Source organism: Aquila chrysaetos, chromosome 2 (genome assembly GCF_900496995.4).
Source record: "Aquila chrysaetos chrysaetos chromosome 2, bAquChr1.4, whole genome shotgun sequence".
Classification (NCBI taxonomy): domain Eukaryota; kingdom Metazoa; phylum Chordata; class Aves; order Accipitriformes; family Accipitridae; genus Aquila; species Aquila chrysaetos.
In genome coordinates, this window is record NC_044005.1 from 42391574 (window position 1) to 42412462 (window position 20889).

Genomic DNA, 20889 nt, shown 5'->3' on the forward strand with positions numbered 1-20889 from the left:
TCTGATGAGGCTAAAAAACCAAAGATGAGTGATTGCTCTCTAAATTAAGCTGCAAGAGGAGTCCTCCAGGATGCAGCTCAGGGTGTCTGTGACCTGAGGCCAAAAGATGCTCTTGTACTTCATGTGTGGGCAGAGCTACTTTTCATGCTGGAGATGCAGATGCTATGACACAGCCTACTGTTACTGGGGCTGCTAGTTTGTTATTCATTTGTTTTTCTGTGTTTGAAGATGGTAATTTCCACTGGGTATGCCTGGAGATGTTCATGTGCTCTTTTGTTCATGCTCTTTGGTTGAACAAAATCTCTGTAAAACAAAACTAATAAAACTAAAAACCGCTGGATAGTATGTTCCATTCATCTTGACATGAGTTTCCTGCAGTTGCCGTGTAAAGTTCAGTTGCCTTTCCCTGGAAAATGTATGAAAGCATAACTCTTATCTGCTTTGCACAGCTATTATATATTTCCTTGCTTTTTTTGTCGAATTTAGGGTGCTGCCAGGTGCACGAGTAGTCCCAGGTAACACTTGTAGCCGTAGGCACTGACCTCAAGATCTCTGCCAACCCCTGCAAATGTCCACCTCCTCCTCCCCTGCCGTCCTCTCACACACAATCTGGTACTGCTGCTCCATGCCCCTCACTCACCTCCCCTACCTCCAGCTCTCCTCTGCAAACCAAAGACCCGGCCCCGTGCCCGCGCCTTGGCCTTCTTCCCCCGGGAAGAAGAAATGGGAGCAGCCCAGGAGCTGGGACCCGACGGTCCACGCGGTAACCTGCCAGGTGGTGGGGGTGGCCCTTCCCGGCGGGTTACCGTGTGGTGCAGGGCAGTGAGTTCGGGTTCCCCCACCTGCAGGGAGGCCGTGGCCGAAGTGGGCAGGTGGGTGCCTGCACGCAGGCAGGTCACTGGTAGTTATTTACACACAGAGGCTTTTTTCCAGGGCTCAGCTTCCCCCCGACAGGAGCTGCCGCCGCTCTCTGCTCGGGGCCGTCCCCATGCGGCGGGTGGGGAAGAGCTGGGTTTGAAGGAGCAGGCTTCAGCCGTGGTGCTTCTCCTCGGCTTGGCAGGACGGCCTGGGACACTGCTCACCACAGAAAACGGTGGCAGCCGTGGCAGGACCCGAGGAGCGAGGCCAGGCTGGGAGAGGTTCCCGGCCAGAGGAAGGTACCGCGTCCCTTTTGGCTGTTGCGCTTGCCCCGTAAGATCCTTCCCCGGAGCAGTCATCCTTGGCGTTTTACCGTCTTCGGCAATGGGAGGGGAGTCCTCTACTTATAGAGATGAGATGGGTGGGGCCTCAGGTCATTTTATAAAATAACTTGTCATTGACTCCTACAGGAGTAAATCCTGCAAACATGTCTCAGGAAGTGCTGCCCGTGGAGGTGCCAGAAACACTCTATTACTTGAATCCAGGGAAGACCATGATGCTGTCAAATGCAAAAGGACTACAGGTAAGAAAACGGCTTTAAAAGTTTGCTTAAAGGTCCACTGCATTTGACATGCGTGTGACAGAAAACAAAATCTGGCTTTGTGAGCGTGTTTATATACAAACTACTGTACAAACTTACTGCCTGATGGGACTGGGCGGCAACGTCTCTGCCTGAAGGAGTTTAAGGTGACATGTTGTTTTCGTGGCTATCAGTGGCAAAATTCCTCCTGACTCCGCTGGAGCCAAAGATCTCGGCTTCATAGGCAAAATGAGAGAAGTCAGCGTAGCAAGGGGACAGAAAAAGAAGAGAAAGTGGAAAAAATGAACAGGGAAGGGAACAATTTTATGGGACTGAATTATCAGCCTGAATCCAGACCCAGACTTAAAGAATCTTTTTTCTTCCATAATTAAATGCTACTTTTATTAAAAACTTAATATTTCTGTATCAATAGCAAAATTTTGACACGCATATTAATGTGACAACCCCATTTTATGTTATTGGAAAAGGGATAAGGACAGGATAAAGACTAAGGATAGGGAGTTGAATTTTATTTCCACATTCCCATTTTTGTTCTGAATTTTCCATTTTACTTTGCATTCTCTGGGTCATTTCAAGATTTGCATTTAATTTTAACTGTAGTACGTTATACATTGTTCTTGTGCTCTTTGACTGGACAAAGGCACCTTGTTTCAGGAAGTACTCTGGAAACAGAAACAGAATACTTTTGACATTTTTTATAGGAACTGTCCTTTAATGCTATTTTCCTACAAAGCATTTCAAAAGGGGGCACCCTATGTTGTAGAAGTATTTTGGAAGTTCTGTTTCCTGAAAAAATTGAAATGTTACATTTAAAATTTTGCAATTGCAATGTGTTTCATGGTCTGGGTTCAAACCCAGAGAATAGATTCTGGGATTTTTTAAATTGAGATTTAATACTCCTGAGAGCAGGAGCAGATTGTCAAAAGATCGCATTTGAAACAAAAAGCAAACCTTTATTCTCAGAATAAATGCAGAAGCACCTTTTGGGTATCTCACAGCTGAAATGGCTCTTTCTTCATTGACTTGTTGAAAGGGTACCCCTGACATGGATTTTGTACCAGTGTGTGCCAAACCACATGGTGGTCTGTTCGTTATGCTGAGCGCTGTGACACAGCTGGGTGTAATCAACAGCTGTTCTAATTGGGGTTTCAGCATAAGTTATTGCAAGTAGGAATTAATTATCTACCCTGATAATGCTGCTGTTGTTGTTTTAATGTTATAATTTATCATTCTTTCTTTCTTCAGGATGAAGACTCAGACATTGATTCTTTGGGAGATGGTGAATTGCAAGAAGAAAATGAAGGAAGTACTGTACCAGACAAAGGTGATTTCAAGGTATTATGAGCAAGAGAATTTCAAACCAAAGTGGGCTGAGAGTTTTGTTTTGCTCAGAAAGGGAGAAGGCTCAGGTAGATAAATAATGATGGCAGCAGTTTGAATGTTACAAGGGAAACACCCTTAAGTTTATCGTTTGGATCATTTTATTCTACTTATGTTTATGATTTTCCTAATTACTTGTTGTATGTCTCTGTTATGTTTTATTGGAAGCATGGAGAATATCTACTGTTTTAATCCCTCAGTTACTTGTAAAAAAAATCCATTAGAGGGCTTTCTGTTCCACAGTGCTTTTTGTAACTGAAAGGGCCAAAAGTAACAGTGATGCATGTTCTGCTGTAATGGCTTTGGCAGTGCAATCTCTATCCTAGCAATTTATGGGCGAGTCCTGGATTATTAAACCCTCATTTTTCACCACTTTCAGAAAAAAACTGTAATGGGGGATTCTGTGAAAGGAGTGATGCTTGAATGTGCCAGCGCTATTTCTTGTATTAGAAGACCAGTCATAGGTTTATTCTTGTTAGAAATTACTGATTTTGGTAGGGGTTCTCATTCTGCTACTTTGCTATCTGTGCAGTAAGTACAGGCATTGTTTCCTATCTGTCAGGATTACAGAAGTTAAATGTGACTCATACAACAATGTTGTCCCAAGAAGTGTCTGCTTCTGAGGCAGATACTACTATGGAAATTTGCATTATAAACCATGCAGACAAGTTATACTGAGACAAAAAGAAGCTGAAAAGGAGCTTTATCTGGAAGTTGAAGTAATACTGTAAACAGGCAGACAGGTGAGCTTTGTGATAAGCTAATTACCAGGTAGTCCTGGTACAATTTAGGCACTGAGAAATTAGAACAAATTCTTATTCACATTCACAGTATTTTTACTTTTTCACATAAACTTTTCAAAGTTTAGCTTTTGTGTTCGCCCAGTGTTAGGATTTTTATTTAAAAAAAATAAATCAGTGGCATTAGAAGATTATACTGTATTTTCTCATGATATATTCTATCAGTCTTGGGCCTTTGTGGCATTTCATCCTGCAAATATTTAGCTTAAAATGTCTGGCATCTCCAGCCTGTGGAGATAATGAAATTCTGGACCATGTATAGGGTGAAGAATTTTGTAGATAATAAAAACAGGCTGAAAAACAATGAATTGATCAGTCTTTGGTATAACATCTGCTCCTTACAAGGGGTAAGGAACCTAAAATCATGGTGAGAAAAACAAAAGATTTGAACTCCTGGGTTATAATTACCTATGATAATTATACATATGACAGGTAACTTCTTGTCTCCATTTCTTAATCCCACACAGTGATGTGTTTGTTTTTCCATTATCTGCTCAGGATAGAGGCTTAGATCAAAGACATTTAAGGGTCGTGAAATTTCAGGGGGGTAGGTGTGATGGTAGTGGACCAAGAGAATCATCTTATGTGTATGGGACCATAACCTTCTTCTAGATGACTATATTGCCCCTGTCTCTCACTGAAGGATTATTTTTCACATTTCAAAATTCCAAAAATTCATGACAATCCATTGCTGATGGACTGAGTTGTCATTCTTGCATCTGGTTACATAGTCAGTTTTTTCGTCTTTGATCAGAGCATAGCACTCTATCCTATGCACTTGCATGATCATGACTTGATTACTGCAGCATATCCTGTGTTTATGCGAAGGATGCTCTCATCTTTTGCTCAGTTTTTCTCAAATGTAAATTTTTCGTCACTGAAACTACCAGAAGACTTAAAGATGAAGGTCTCTGCCTGCTAAGAGGGATCATCTATTAGAAACATACCACAGCTTATCCCAGCAACTGCATGTGCCTTTACGCCAACGTGCTGATTTAATTTGCATTAAGAAATCTGTATTATTCAGGCCTTGGCTGGTACTTTGCCCCATGCTAAACAGCAAGCAGAGCCAGCTCTGGTATTTCAGACATCAGTGCTTATATTAAATTATTTAAGGATTGCAGCAGGTCTCATACAATAATTAGTGTGAGGGAAGGGGAGGGGAAAAAATGGATGCATAGTTCTGAATTCAGCATGAGCCATGTCTTAACAAGGGTAAGATGCCTCATACCTCAGGTCAAGTGGTACCTCATTTCCCTGCCAGGCAAAGGCTCCTTTTTCTTGCAGGGTTTGTGCAGCTGGGAGAACGACAGCCCTTTAACAGGAGAGGGGCAGGTTAAGCTCTCACCCTTGTGCAGAGCAGGAGCTCTGGCTTCTGCTGGGTTTTGGAAGCTGGCAGCAGCTCCTGAGATCATGAGAAGAGTGGGGACCTGCCACACTGCATGGTGAGGTTAGGAGGAGGTCGCAGCTGCTGCCTCTGATACAGGTGGGACTCCGTCACGTGAACCAGGAGCTGAGACAGGAGGGCTGGGTCTCTGCTGGTGCCAGGCATGGGGTCCCCATCTTCCACAAGGGCAGGAGCTTGCTGTTGGGAGCAGGTCCAGCCCTAGGCTCAGCAGCAACTGGAAAGGAAGGAGGCAACAAACCCTGAGCCACCCCCAGCCCCGTGGTGCTTGCAGGAATGTGGCACCAGTAGTGGCTCTGCTCAGCTGCAGAAGCTGTTCTGAGCCCAAGTGCCTCCCCTGCCACCCCGAGTGGTGGTATGGGGATGCCTGAAATACAGACTGCTGAAATGACAAGTTCCAGCATGCCTCCCACTTCAAAAATGAACCTTGCAAAGTCAAAGGAGGCCACTTCCCATCAGCTTGTAGCTTTGAAATATGGTTTCTCTTATCCACATTTGACATAAAAAATGTAAAACATCTGTGTCTGAGATAGACCTCTAGATTGCCTAGAGAATCAGTAGTCAGAAATAGAGATTTTCGGACTGTGATGCATGTCCTGTGGTAATGTCCACCTTAGAATGAGACTCCAGAAATGCCTAACAGCTGTCAGATGTAAACACCTATTTTACAGCTATCTGGAATTAGGTGTGATGAGTCTCAACCCTCAGATGGTTAATACTCAGTCTAGTTTCTTTCTCTCATATTTGTTCTGGTTGGGAAGGGCAAAGCAGTGTAAGAGGGCTCTGTCTTTTCACGGATGGACTATCCTATTCCCCTGGCTACAGTTCTATATATGGAAATAATTTTGACCATGCAGTTGAATGCTCTGTGTTTTCAAATGGGCCTATTTTTCAAAATCAGAAAAAATCTGGTTGTTAACCATCTGGAAACACTAAAAGATGGAGGACAATGTTAACAGTACTGGAAGGGCTATGCAACTAGCCTGAGTTATCAGTCAAATAATAAATCTCTGCAGAAGTTGGGGTCACTGTGCATTGAGAGTATCCATGTTGTGTTGACCAATATTTGAAGTTCTGCTTTTGGGAAATGTGTTTCAAGCACAGTATCATGTGCACAGTCTTATTCCTCGACAGTGTTCCGAGTCCCATGACAGGTATGTGTATGAGGAAGCAATGATCTGAAGGACACAATTCTTGTAGTCTTGCATATACCCGTCATGCTCCTGTGGACGCAGATAAACTTTCCCTGCTGAAACCAGGGTTACTGTGGCCATATGCATGGAAGGGGTGCTTCCATCCAGCTGTGGGAGTTTTTAGTTCACTGATATCCAACCAAGATTTCTCCTAATTCTGGTGAAAAACTGGTCTGATTAGAAGAAGTTATATTACTAATAAAAAACATGAAACACATGGCTTGTGAAAAGCAGCCGGTGGCAGCAGTGGTCCTCAGCACCCCGCAGCCCCCCAGCTGTGGATGGAGGTGCCACAGCCCCAGCGCCTGGAGGAGGTGAAGGAAGGAAGGAATTGGAGCGGCTGCTTTTCCAACATGGAGCCCAGGTTTGTCGAGAACGAGGAAGAGCTTCAGAGACACGGCCAAATGCAGCAGCCAACCGCCCTCGGACCAGGCAGTGTGCCACAGTGGGGTCCCCTGGCACATCCCACAGCAGTGGGAGATAGGCTTTAGCAGGCAGGGGCAGGGCTTGGCTGAGTGATGTTCACAGCCTGAAGCATCCCAATTACAACTGTAAAAAAACTTGAGGATACACATTCTCTAAGAAGACCTGACTCTCAGACAGCTCAAGATGGGCACTTCTTCACACACCACCAGCTCTAGATGCACCGTCAGCAGCAAAGTATTTTAGTTCTTTTGATTTGGTTCCTGGCTACCATCTAGTTAAATTAGCACCTGGAGATGAAGAAAGGAATGCCCTGGTGACATCCTGTGAATGATTTAATCTCAGCAGAATGTTTCTCCAGGCCAGGAATGCAGGGGGACCTTAGCCAAGGCAGGGAAGCTATCTTTGCCAGGAAAGGCTTGCTGTGCCAGTAGATGAAATAGAAACGGATAGAGGCATTATTATTGGGTGACTGCAGGAAAAATGCGTGTGTGGAAGGGAAGCTCTTTTCATGGTTTTCACAGATAACACAATTTTTTTCAGGTTGGTCTGTAGAAACGGCCTTTTTCAATGTTGAAAAACTAAATTGATTGTCCTCAAGGTATTTTTGAACCTCGTCTGATCTTTGCAGGATGGCTTGCGGAATAGCATGCAGTGCAGTTGCACTGAAACAAGTAATGGTACCAGCACACTGTGGCACGTAATTTTCTCTGCTTCCCCATCACAGTTTTTCATCCAACATGACAAAGGCCACCTTCCTCACGAGAGCAGATGGAAGGCATTCCACACTTCATGTAGAAAAGCAACAGCTGAGCATCTGCTGGGAGGACAGCTGCTTTTTCGTGATGATACAGTTTTCATCACACACACTGAAGATGAATTTCAGGATCTCCGCATTATTTTTCTGTTAGCTTATGATTGCTTTGGAATAAATACCAATCTAAAAAAGAGCAACAATCAAGACTGAGAATGTGTTGGCTGCTCCTGGAGGTTCAGGAGTAAATTCTCCACTCTGGATCAGTGTTGTTGGGGGACTGCTTTCTGTTTTGGGAAGGCAGCTACAATATTCTGCTACCTGATTGAACGTCTATGGTAAAAAAAGGAGCTAACACTGAAAACCAAAATATGCATTGACCCAACACACATTTGACTGTACTGTTGAGGAATTGCGAGACTGGGGTAGTCTACAGTAGGCATGGCAGAGTGGTGAATGTCCGTACCATTGATATCACAAGCTGGGAAGATGCTGCTAGCAATAGCCCCTGCTGGAAGAGTCTGTTAGATGATGAAGCCTAGAGGCTGAAGAAAGGTACTGAGAGTAAAGCAAGTAAAAAAAGGTGAGGAAGAATAGCCATCCTCTCATCTCATTGACTCTTGTCTTATTAAGGAGTATGGTCATTTTGGAGCTCCACAGCCACTTGTGATGTATTATACAGCTAAACTAGTGGAGTAATTTACAGCAGTGCTTTTCAAGATGGATGCATGCCACACATACCTACATCTGGATATAAGCGTGACTTTAAAGAGGGCTGGGATAGACCTACAGAGGTACAAATCTGCCAGGAATGCAGACAGCCTGCATCACCAGAGCTCTCATGACAGAGAAATTTCTGTTTTCAAATTCTTACTCACCCACGTGGGAGAAAGTTGGACTCATTCACATGACAGAGGAATCCTCTACTTCCACAAAAATGGTAACTTGGTGCCAAGTATCATACCATGTTATTCTTTTTTACAGGAACTGGTGGAAAATTGGAAGAAGACACTATGAGGTCTGCTCTGCATTTGATGGAGCTGTTGTTTGGAAAATCCCAGTAAAGCTTCATTTCCCTGGGAGTACAGAGAAACTAGCAGTGTACATCCTGCTCGTGTACTGGCACCACAGTGTGCTATATTGCATACAGCTGTGTGATACACGTGTGTACATGAAGCACACAAGCACAATTTGGGAAGCACTGAACTGAAGACAAGCCAACAGATTGACAATCAGTGAAACAAAACAGTCATAGAGTGACTACATCAGTCTTGATTTTATCAAAAGCAAAGCTACAATGTGACAGCGCTAAATGCTGAGGAAACCTCTCTGTATGTGGAACACCACGACATAGCAGCAGCCTTTTTTTTTGTTAAAGGGATCATAATAGGTTTTAAGTAAACAGAATAACAGAGCTTCTATCCTTTGCTTTATACATGCATAGCTGCTATTTTTTTTGTTTGTATAACTAGACCCTAGTACATCATGTTATGGTTGTCACAGTTGCTATTTAAATATATTTCTTTTGTTTAATATGTTACTGGAATTAATTAAAATAGCAAATCCTCCTGGGAGCAGTAGAATTAGCAAGGTCTGATCACCGGGTGATTTCTGCTCTCCCTGTTGTCTTTGCTACCCCCACCAGCAGGAGCCAGGGGCTGCCAGGATGGCTAATGCTTGGCTGCTGCCTCTTCCTCGGGTAACTGGCTGGTGGCATCTGCCTCTCCTCCAGTGCAAGCACAGGTCCTGATTTCTGTAGCTTCTGTGAAGCCACTGTTTTTTTTTTTTTTTGTGAAACTTCAGTAAGTGTTTCTGTGAAAGCTGCATCACTGAGAATTGATATCCCCATGCCATATGGGGAAATTTGGCTAACACATTAGAAAGTCATTACATGGTAACCAGGAGACAGGTGATCAGATGGCAGAAACCCTGTAATAATCGTTAAAAAAACCCCAACCCACCGCACTTCCTTAATGTCTCCTATCTAAGAATCTCAAACCGCTTTGCAAATATTGAATCCATCGGTTCTCACTCAAGCAATGCCATTTGCCTGAGGAAGCGTAGCTGGAGCTGATCAGGAGCTGGCAGTGCCTTGCGCAATCTCTGGAGATAAATGGCTGCAAGAATTGCCCCGTGCTCATACAGATCCTCCTGAACAATGAGTTTCTGCCTTCTAGGGCATATGCTGAGGTGCCCAAGCTCATTCCTAACATGTGAGTGTGGTGATCCACCTTTGCTAATTACCCATCTGAGAAGAAGGGTTAATTAACTGGGTGGAGAACTGTATTAATATGGCTATACTGTTTCTGAAATGTGAACCGGTGTCCTTGCATGGGGTAACTCTGAGGACTTATCCCGCCATCAGTTGTTGTTTGCAAATTTTACAGCTTCTGTTAGGCTTCTTCTCCTTTGAGAACACTTGAAATGGAAGGTGGATGGATTGCTGAGGGTGCATTTCATGAAGAAGTACTAAAAAAGGAAGAAAACTAAGAATTCTTGAGGCACATATAGGAGGGGTGAAAGCAGGAACCCTTTTTAAGATCTCAGCAAAAACATTTTAACATAACATGATGTGTTAGGAGAGAGAAAAGAGGATTTTAAACACACATTGAAAAAGTAATTTCTTGTGACAAAGGAGGCCTAATTGTCTTCCCATGTGAAAATAAGGTCCTTTTTGCTCTGTTCTCTTAAAAAAAAAAAAAATTGGCAACATTACACATATTGTTTTAAGTGAGGTTCTTCCAGCTCTTTATCTGCCTTAACATCTATTTTGTCTGCTTGTTTATAGTCATTCTAGGAAGTCTCTGAAGTGCTATAGAAATAGAAGGATGCTCCTAAATGAGAGGAAATCAGTTGATAAAAATAACAGTTGTCGAAAAGAATGATTTGGAGGGCTCTGCTGTAACCACTTATGCAGGTGGAAATGTTTCTAGGAGTGTGAGGAAATGACCATGTGTCACAGCCAAAGGAAATGCCGATTTATTTATTGGCTTTGTCAGAGTAGCCTTCTGCCTACAGGTCTGAGCCAGAGACAGCTTTATGGAATGAACCAGCAGGAAATCACCTTCCTTAGACGAAGGAAATCACATTATCCTCTAATAATAAATAGGAAGAGGTCCCTGCAGTCACAAAATCTGGAGAGACTTGTTTTATAGAAGGTTATGGCTGAGACATTCAAAGGGACCAAAGGAAGTTAAGCACTTTCAATCTTAAGGGGTTTTTGGAGGGGGATATTATTCTTTATTTTTCCCCAATGGCAACCCCTACCTAATTTCTTTCCCCTAAATCCTCTGGAAACAATTCTCAGCCATTGGTTCATCTCATAGTTGTGATTTACAAAAGCTCAGGTTATTGTTACTGTTTTTTTCCTGTAAAATTGTAAAGGGAAAAAAGAGAAATCTATGTTTTTGAAGCAGAAGGGAAAACACGTCTCTGAGAGTGGTACTTCGGGTTTATCCTGTGAGAGTCAGCAACAACAGATATTCTCCACAGTGCTCTTTTCAATGCAATGGGACCTCATGGGTGGTTACTAAGGGGAGTGACTGTAACTTTGAGTAAGACTGCTGGTATTTTGACAACTCCATCATGGTGTTTGCCTCTGTTCGAGAGACTTATTGTAGCTATGTTGTAGAGCTGAAGCCTGCAATTTCAGAGCAAGGGGGTTTGCAAGCATCTCACACACAGTATCAGTTGGCAGGGTTTTATCCCTTTCTGTTCTGTTGTGATGAGCAATCCAGACTCTCAGAGTAACACAGCAAAAAGACAGCGCAATGTATAAAATATGAAAATAAGACTTCTTTAATGCAGAAGCTTATGTTGCAGATTTTCACCTGCAGAATAGTGAGATGGTTGACACATTTTTTACCGACTGTATTATTGTTCTGTAGCACTTGGTTAGTTTGCTCATTTGATACTTTTTCCCACTGAAGGCTTATTCATACTCTGTTTTGTACTGCTCTTCTCCAGATAGAATCCTCTCCCTGCTACCTGCTGACCGTAAGGATCATCCGAATGAGAAATCTCCAGCGAGTGGACACCTGTAAGTATCTCCATTCTTAGTGGTCTCTCAGGGTACAGGCAACAAGTTCTCTTTTATAATGTATAGCAACCTTTTCCAAGTGTTTCTGAAATAACCCAGTGTTTATGTAAACTAATTGTTATAAACCAGGTCAGTCCTTGCTGCTTGCTGCTGGTTCATTGAATGTTATTCCTGTGCTTTCTGGTTAGTTTTAAGACTTGAATGTGTTTTTGAGGATAAGAACTTTCTCCCAAAGAAAGGAGACTTTCTGACACAGGTAGATGAAAAAGACTGCATCCCATATTCTCAAAAGCAAGGGGTAATTTTGCCTTTGGGTTGTAGCACCTTGGGAACTGTGGCTGGAAGGAGCAAACTTTTTCACCAAGACCTCCCCAGTCTTGGTTCTGACACAGATGAAATGAACAAGAAAAAACTTTCTAAAATCATTACCACCAGGCTAATGCCACTATTAATTACCCTGAAATGACTGTCAAAAAACGTGCTGACTGAGAGCCGGATGCCTTGTCCCTTCTAATGCTCTTGCAGCAGTCTTGCAGTTGTGCAAGAGTGTGTCACACGGTAGGAAAGTGGTGGGAAGTGAGGGAGCAGGAAAGGAAAATACCACTGTTTAGTTAAAGGACATGGACTATCCACATGTGCAGTGAGGAGACGCATTTCACACAAAATAGACAAATTAACAGTTCATTTTGTTTGAATCAATACAGCTACATGACCACCTGTGAAAGGATGCTGAAAGTAGCTCTAGGGTGACCATGGAAAGGAAATGGTGTAATCCTGCTGTCTCTCTTGATTCTCCTGTTTCACTGTGAGCGGCAGCGATCAGCACTATAGTTTCTTGCACAGGAAGAGCCAGGGAAGATGTTCTGAAAGACAAATATCTGGATTTACCATGCAGTACCTTTTCCATCTTACCCTGCAGTTGTCACATGTATTTCTGGATGGTATATCATAGGACTTCCCTGTCTCACAGCTCTGAGTGAGGGATGTACTAGCCATATCTTAGGTCATATCATTGGGTCTCTGCACCTGCACCTCCCTCTTGGTCCATGGCTGTGGCACACGTGTGATGATGCAATAACACAGACGGGTTTCATCAAGGACACATCTCAGATCTTCTGCGTGGCAGGCAGCAAGACAAAATCACAAATAACTAGGTTGTAGAAAGAGATTGTGCAAGCAGAACTGAAGCAATATTTTGCATTAAATACACAGCTGACTAGTTTGCCTGCAACTACTCATATAATTAAGGATTGTTTGATATGCTTTTTATCTCAAAGTACAGTTAAGATACAAGAATGACAAATCACATCAGTAGAACAGAGTACTTTGCCAGCCAAACAGCCAATAGTCATTGATCTCCAATGATAAACCTAAAGTCATGCAGTAGTCATACAGAATTACTTTAAAAACAATTAAAAATCAGTATCACTACTTCTAGGATCTCCAAACATATTCAAATACCTATTTTTGCAGTTTCAAAATTCTTCAGAGCATTATTATCTGCATGGAATTTCCCAGAATAAAAAAAAAAAAAAAAGAAAATAATAAACAGCTATACAGAATCAAACTGATGTTTATACAGTTCTCTGAGGGGGATGTATTTGGTAAGTCCACTGCAAAACCCTCTGACACTTGAGGAAATGGAGTAACAAAAGAAGCTGTAGAAAGGCACCAACTATGATGACAGATCTGAAAAAACTTTTACATCCAGAGGGACTAAATAGGCTACAGGCCTTAAGAGTGGAAGGGAAATTATTGAGGAGGACATGGAAGCTGTCTCTACAAAAAGGAATAAGAGAAAGTGAATAACGAGTCATTTTTCACCATTTTCTACAATGCGAGAATAAAGAAGCACCCAATAATATTATCAAACAGGAAGTTTAAAACAAATAGGAGTACACAAGTAAACTGTGGAACTCATTGTCAAGGGAATGTATGGATGTTAAAATATATCTGTTTAAAAAGAAATTATTCGTGGAGCATAAGTCTAGCAAGGGTTATTAAATGTGGTACTCCCAATGCAAACTCTGGTTTGGGAGCTCCTTACTCTGGCATTGCCTGAATGATGCAGGGTGGATCAGCTGCAGTACTACTCTAGAATTAGTTTGTTTCTACTACTCTGGAGCAAGGTGTAGCAGGGCTATTACCTGGCAGTGAAATGATTAAGAATTTCTTTTTTAACATGAAAAAGCCTAATGTTTTTTTTCTGTCTCATCCTTGGGAAAAAGCTAAACTCTTCCAGATGAGACTTTCCCAAAATGCCCACTCCAAGACAGACATGCTTCCTGGAAATGCATAGACTGAATACTGGAATTTGACAAGTAGTAGGCAGTTAGAAGTGGTGTCTTAAGACAGAAGGAGGGCAGTCTTAAATATAGGTCTTAAATCAACTCTGTCTACAAATGAAATAAAGACAAGCAACTTCCTTTGCAAGGAAAAGGTGCAGATGAGAAGTTGTTCCTCCTTCAGAGAGATAGTAATGTGCCTAAGCAAGGCAAAATGTATAAGGCAGCCAGACTGGCCAGGCTGACTAGACGTACCCTTACTGGGGAGACATTTGGTGTGAGCAGCCGATGTTTTCAATGTTAGCAGTCAGTCTCCTGGCAGTCTGCTGCAACATGCATCATCTGTGCAGTGCATTGTTTCTGCATTGTTTATGAAGAGAAGAGAATATTTCAGTTGGAAGGGACCTACAACAATCATCTAATCCCACTGCCTGACCAGTTCAGGGCTGACCAAGTTAAAACATGTTATTAAGGGCATTATCCAAATGCCTCTTAAACACTGACAGGCTTGGGGCATTGACCACCTCTCTAGGAAGACTGTTCCAGTGTTTGACCACCCTCTCGGTAAAGAAATGCTTCCTCGTGTCCAGTCTAAACCTCCCCTGGTGCAGCTCTGAACTGTTCCCACGTGTCCACTGGATACCAGGGAGAAGAGCTCAGCACCTCCCTCCCCACTTCCCCTCCTCAGGAAGCTGTAGAGAGCAATGAGGTCACCTCTCAGCCTCCTTTTCTCCAAACTAGAGAAGCCCAAAGTCCTCAGCCGCTCCTCACAGGACATGCCTTCCAGCACTTTCACCAGCTTTGTTAGTTACCTTTTGCAGTACGTGATATCTGATCATTTTATTGTTAAGAACTGTGTAAGAGAGAGTTTCAAGGTGCTGAAGTATTTTGTGTAACCTTCATGAAGAAACATTGCATTCCCCAGGCACACAGTACATTGCATTTTTGGCTGTAGCTGTTTGAGATATACTTTAATTTACGTGCCTTTGAGAAATGGGATGGACTATTCTTCACTAACCTTCTCCCAGTGCATTTCTGGAGAGAGACTTGGTCCCGCTCTTCCTGAAGGTGGCACTTAGTTAAGAACCAATGTCTAATTCAATGAGCTCCTTCTGGAGGAAGCTTCTGCTGCCTCCTACAACAGGGGTAGTTCTGCAGCTGCTTTCACAAACCCTCACCATGAAAAACAGTGAAGGCAAGGCAGAGAGGGAGACTTTTTACGGTTGTTCTCAAAACGTGGAGGAGGTTCCCAGGCCCCTCTCATCAGACAGCAGCTGAAGGTTAGTGTGTGTGTGCATGCACACATGAGCACAGGAAAGCTTGTTCGTTGAGAAACTGAAGAAAGTGGCTGACTAGAAGAGGAAGTTCTCTCTTCTTTTATACACAACATCGCTGTTTTCTGTAACTCATGCAAGAAACAACAGAAACCACCTCCTGTTCTAGGTCATCTTATGATATGTGCTTTTTCCCTCTCAGAAGGATATCTTGGAAAGAGCTACATTACATCAGGCACTTCTGTCTTTAAATAACTCATACTTGCTGTTGTTACCACGCAGTAACTTTTCCAGTGTCATGCAGCACCACTGACTTTGCCACATGAACAATTGGTCTGTCTCTTTCCCTACCCAGTAAGCCAGGCTGATTGCTACGTATCGTTGTGGCTGCCGACTGCGACACGTGAAAAGTCCCGCACTAAAACTGTGAGAAACTCCAACAATCCTGTGTGGAATGAAACCTTCTACTTCAGGATCCAGAGTCAGGTCAAGGTAAGGAGCCAAAGTTGTCTGCTTGAAGCAGCCTGAAGATTTTGTGTGTGGTGGGTCCTATCTATCTCCTGAACTGTGCCCAGGAATTGTTTTAAGAGATGGCACATGATAAGGGCCTGTTCAAGTTGTTCAACAGCAGAGATGACTGAGTTCCCATGCTGTTCAATGGTGCTGTTTAGGAGGGCCAGAAACTGAGCTCAGTGTTGAAGTTTTAGGGAAACTAGAGACTCATATGAATCAGTGCAAGGTGGATACAGAATTTGGGAGTTAACTAAGCTGTTGTGTAGGTATAGCCAATGTATTACTCATGTTACAGCAGTTAAACTGAATCAGGGAAGAATGAATATTTAATTTACAGTATGTTTTTTCAAAGGGGCATGATACTTCATTTCTCCACTTTTCTTCTCAAGCACATCCCCAACACTCCTTCTTCCCTAGAGCTAATGATGTCCAGACTGCAGAAACTATAAAAAACCCTTCTCCCTCTTTTTCCAGAACGTGCTGGAGCTGACAGTGTATGATGAGGATTTTGCTACTCCAGATGACCATCTCCTCTGTGCGCTCTTTGATACCGCTAAACTTCCAATTGAAAGAACAGTGCTCCTGTATTTTAAGCCCAGCCCGAAGGTGAGAGCAAAAAATAAAGCAACTAAGAAACCAGTGGAGAGTTATACAACACTTTCAAAATCTTGGGGTGAGATTTCTGAATCCGCCATGGATGACTTATCCCAATAATGGGTACATGAATTGCCATTCAAAATATAAACACAAAAAATGTGGAAAAAAATATGGATTTGAGAGCCTGAGCCCTTCCTCCCAGTATTTTTATAAATTATTAATGAGCATATGACTGAAACAGTGCAGTAGGTAGGGGAGGGATCAGACTGTGAACTATCTCTGAGCAACACCGAGGCTGCACAGCCATTGCAGGGTGAATAATTTGTAATTATTTTTCTTCCATGTAATTCATAGCCACTAACCCCTGTCCCTTTGATTGTATCTACTTTCACCCCAAAGGCAAAGCTGAAGTTGCCCCTGTGTGTATCCCAGCATTGTCCTCTGCAGTGATACCTCGGGTAGGGCTGAGCCTGCTGACTCGTCTATCAGAATTAGTGCAGTTTTGGAGCTCTGAATGACTGATATACCCTGTTTCTCAGTTTCCCATCTATAAAATGGGAAAAAGAGTCTTGATTCCCTTTGAAATCTGTGGATGAGATCAGTGAAATATCTCTCTCGCATGCAACTTCTTGCTACCATAGGCAGATTGCTTCTGGTACCCAAACTAGGTCACTCACAGCTAGCTCATACATATCAACACTGCCTTACAGGGGGTTGCATAACTGTAATTCTGAATCACTCAATAATACCAGTCTCTGTTTATTATGTTAAAGTGATGGGTGGAAACTATCTTTAACTTCCAAGCTAATAGCAAGGACAGTAAGTCATGTCAGGACAGTGCCAGGAATAATTAGGAGAAAAAGGTAGAATTCAGAAGAAAGAGCAAGTTGCAAATTGTCTTTCTGCAGCAGCTTCAGACTAAGAGATAGAAGTACAGGTTGTTTTGATGATACCTTGAAGAAGGAAGGAGGTGAGGAAGGAATTGTTAAACTATCTGGTTTGAAATGGTATTTCAGACCTTCCAGTCTGAAATGTTTATCACAGGCTGTGCATTGCAACTTCAATATTGCATACCAGGGACCTGGGTTTAGACAAGGGAGAAAGCACTGTGTAGCTACTTCATTTAATTTCTTGTTCTTGCTTTCAGGCCAAGGAGGAGCTAGAGGTTGAATTCAAATTGGAAGCCGCGTAAGTGATATACAGATTATTTTAAAAATGCAAAAATCATTAAATGCTAAAACAAAGACATAGCATTAGAAGTCATGCTTTGTGGAATTTCTGTAAAAAAAGTGCCAGACTTCTCCTGCATCATTACTGCAGTCTCAGACACCCTGCTGATACCTCCAATCATCTTGTTCTGTAGTTTAGTTGCTTTCAAAGACGCACCTCCCAGCATTGTCTCTTCTACCCACAATGTTGGATTTGTCTACCTAGGGACATTTCAGAAGACTTTCTGAGTGTGTGTGCATGAGCTTGTGTGTGCATGCATGTCTATCAATCTTTCCATGCCTGTTTCAGCTTATGCATTCGACAGACTCTTAATGTTGAACCATCCTGGTTAGGTTTCTAGTGTATCTCTGACTCCTTCGATTTTCCCTTGCAACAATGTTTTGGTCCTAGTAATTCTATTTTCTTTCTCTCAAACACAATGACAATGTGCAGGGCTTTTCCTCCAGCATGGTCAGCCTGCCATCCACGTGAATCAGTATTTTTGTCTCTGTGTTGTCACAAGGTAAATAAGGCATGGCAGAAATAAAGTGACCGGCCTAAGGTGAGCCCTCGAACTAGTGGGGAGCCAAGACCAGAATTCAAGTCACTCCACACCATCTCCTGACTTCACCTGAATGATCTGGAAAGCTTTTTTTTTCCCATGTAGCTGGTACCCACCGCCCTGCGCCCCTTTGATTGTATTTGCATACCATCAAATACATGGAACTGGGCTTCCCACAGGGATATGCTGGCATATTAGCATGTTACCGCTGAAGTACGTGTACTTTACATGTTACAGTGAGGAGAAGAATTTGACTGCCCAGCCGCAGATTCCATTTTAGATGATCACGAGATTGCACTGCAAAAAAGTAGCCATGATACACATTGCTCAGCTTTGGTACAGAGGCAAGTCACCTCAGAGCAGTGCTTAGTCCAAGCAACCATGGAAAGGAGTGTGTTACATACCTGCTGGGGTCCCTCTGGCCATCCTTCTTCTAAATGGGGAGAAAAGGCAACACCCTGGGCAGGGATGAGTAGGCATTTGTTTGATCTAAAAAAATCCTTGTTTTTCATTTTGTTTCCCAGTTCTGGTCCTCATGAAGCCATTGCTACCAATGGAGTCCTGGTGGTATGTGTCTTTTTCCCAAGAAATTTTCTATAAGTGTTTCATTAATATAAAGGGGAAGGAAGGGTGGGGGTTAGACAAGCCAGTAGGCCAGTTATTTCTCTTTCTTCCCTCTTTTGTATTTAGATACTTTGAGAATGGGATATATTTTTGCCCTGTTCATTGGTGATATCCTATTATTTCCCATTTGTCCTGTATTTCGACACACCACACACACACGTGCACACAGAGAGCTTTCCTCTGGTATCAGTATTCCTTCAAAAAATGTACTGCTATCTATCAAAGCACAGTGATAAAAAGACTGTGAAGCCACTTGCTAATAACCTACCCAGCCCTTTCCTCCCCTGGGAGATGAGCCATGCCCGGTGGGTAAGCTCAACACTAAGTATTGACCTATCGTAATTACATTATGTGAAAGAAGAGTGAGCGCCGTAAAAAAACCCAACCCAAAACATTAAAGCAATGCTTCTTCAGAAAACCCTTTCTACTACTGACTCTTGATGTCTCAGCAATGTGTCTTTCATTTATGTTTTTCCCAGTTTAACCCTTTATATCTATGCTACTATCCTGCAAATGCTCCTGATTTTCTTCCTTTGTATCTTCCTCTTACTGTGCCCAGTCGTATGTCATTGTCACAGGAGGATGCTCTACAACTCCCTCCAAAGCTTTTCATTTTCTTAGTCAGTGGCTGCTGGGCAAAAGCACAGAAATGCCAGGGAATTAGGCACTTCAGGGAACTAGACATGTCCAAAAGCTGAGTGATTCACAGCTCCCCGTAACGAGGTTGAGGTGTGATGATATTTCTCACAGATTCTTGTTCTCTTTTACAGTGTCGTGAACTTTGCTGTTTGGAAGTAGAAGTGGCGGAGAAGATGCAGCAAAAATCAAGTAGGGTTATTTCTTTCTTACCTATTTACCAATAATTGCATGCTTACTGATGAGAGGATGCCCCTTTCATATAATGTATTAGTGGAATAAATAGTATTTACAGTATTCAGTGCAGTTAGCACCAGGTAAACACATTAGGTTGTTATTGATTTCAATGACTGCATCTTGTACTCCCTTAAGTATATGTAAATAAAGTCTATTAGACCTGCATTAAAGTTGAAATCCCAGCTCTATATAACATTGAGAACATTCAGAGCACCCTTTCTATGAAAATAGCATCTGCTTTGCTCCCTTCCCTTTGCTGACAGTACTCCCTTCAGAGCACTTTTCACTAGACAAAGCTGTGGTCCAAACTCCACAGCTCTGCTACCTGCACCCCACCTTTAATCAAGCCAGCGCAATTTTCTGGTTAAATCATAGTGATGTTTCTCACGGCCTTTTTTTTCCTTTTTTAGAGAAGGAGCTTTCCCTCACTGTGAAGGGCTCCTTTGAGGGGACGCAGGATATTACGCTGGGCCCCGACGGAGTGGCCAGCCCATCGGGTCCCACCAAGTTCCACTACATCAAGTATGCGGAGCCAACGCTGGACGTCATGTTGCCGAAGAAGAGGCACTACCACCCTGTATGTTGGAAGTGACCTGAATGATGAACTGACCATGAGTGCCCCTCCAGAGAGTGGCAGGAGGGGGAGAGGGTAAACCCATTACTGTTCTTGTCCTAAAGCATGTTGTTTTCCCAGTGGACCTGTAGGTACAGTACGGAGACGGGCTCCCCTGTCGTGATGCTGAATTCACTGCCCATGGGAAGGAGAACGACCATTGCAGAGGTGAGCATCGCTTCCAGCTGTTAGGAGTAAAATGTCACTCAGGTAGAAACCATTCCCCATAATATTGTCCCAGTTGGCTGCTAAGAGGGTCAGAAATGTTCTGATTTTTTCTCAGACCTTGAACAAACAGGAGCTTTGTTTCTCCAGCTGTTTTGTCCACAGAAGCAGGTTGTGCTTCCATTAGTCTCTGTTATGTGCCAGTAGTGGATTCAGAGACCAACAAGGATGTCAGAAATGTGGTGATTCCTTCGGTACATCTCTCCCTGTTTACCCAAAGACTCACTGACCCCTCCTTTGCTTAGGCTCCAAACTGAAAGTTGCTCCTTGGACACAAGCTAGGAAAAAGTCAATAAACCTGCCCTTAGTGAACCATGTGCTTCAAAGGACAATATATTGAAATACATTGGAACTATTAGACAAAGCATATGGATTTTAAAGAATGTAATGAGAATATTGCTTGAAATAGATGTATGTGCTGTATAATTTTGAATGAAATTAATAGAAGAAAAAGATCCTTACTATAAAAAAATGTGTTTCTGCCAAGAAACATCTACAGAAGTCCAGATTATTAGGGACAATCTTATCCAAATATTAATTGTTATGTTGTGAAGAAGTAGGAGAACATCGGATTCCAGGGCCATTAAAACATCCTTTCAGAACAGAGCACTTTTTGTCAGTTAATATGAAGGTTGCAATAACAATTTTAAGACAGGATGAA

At 42.7% G+C, this 20889-nt stretch overlaps 1 protein-coding gene across 1 annotated transcript in view; it reads left to right on the top strand.

Moving 5' to 3' along the window:
- Positions 1-1328: 1328 nt before the first annotated feature.
- Positions 1329-20889, top strand: part of LOC115338603 (cytosolic phospholipase A2 epsilon-like) — a 35898-nt gene continuing 16337 nt past the window's right edge. The window contains exons 1-10 of the mRNA XM_030007251.2: positions 1329-1441; positions 2705-2794; positions 11381-11453; positions 15368-15504; positions 16000-16131; positions 17270-17310; positions 18418-18460; positions 19288-19345; positions 19801-19967; positions 20085-20171. Of these exons, the coding sequence (XP_029863111.1) occupies positions 1346-1441; positions 2705-2794; positions 11381-11453; positions 15368-15504; positions 16000-16131; positions 17270-17310; positions 18418-18460; positions 19288-19345; positions 19801-19967; positions 20085-20171 (924 nt within the window). The 5' untranslated portion in view covers positions 1329-1345. The remainder of the gene's footprint in view (positions 1442-2704; positions 2795-11380; positions 11454-15367; positions 15505-15999; positions 16132-17269; positions 17311-18417; positions 18461-19287; positions 19346-19800; positions 19968-20084; positions 20172-20889) is intronic.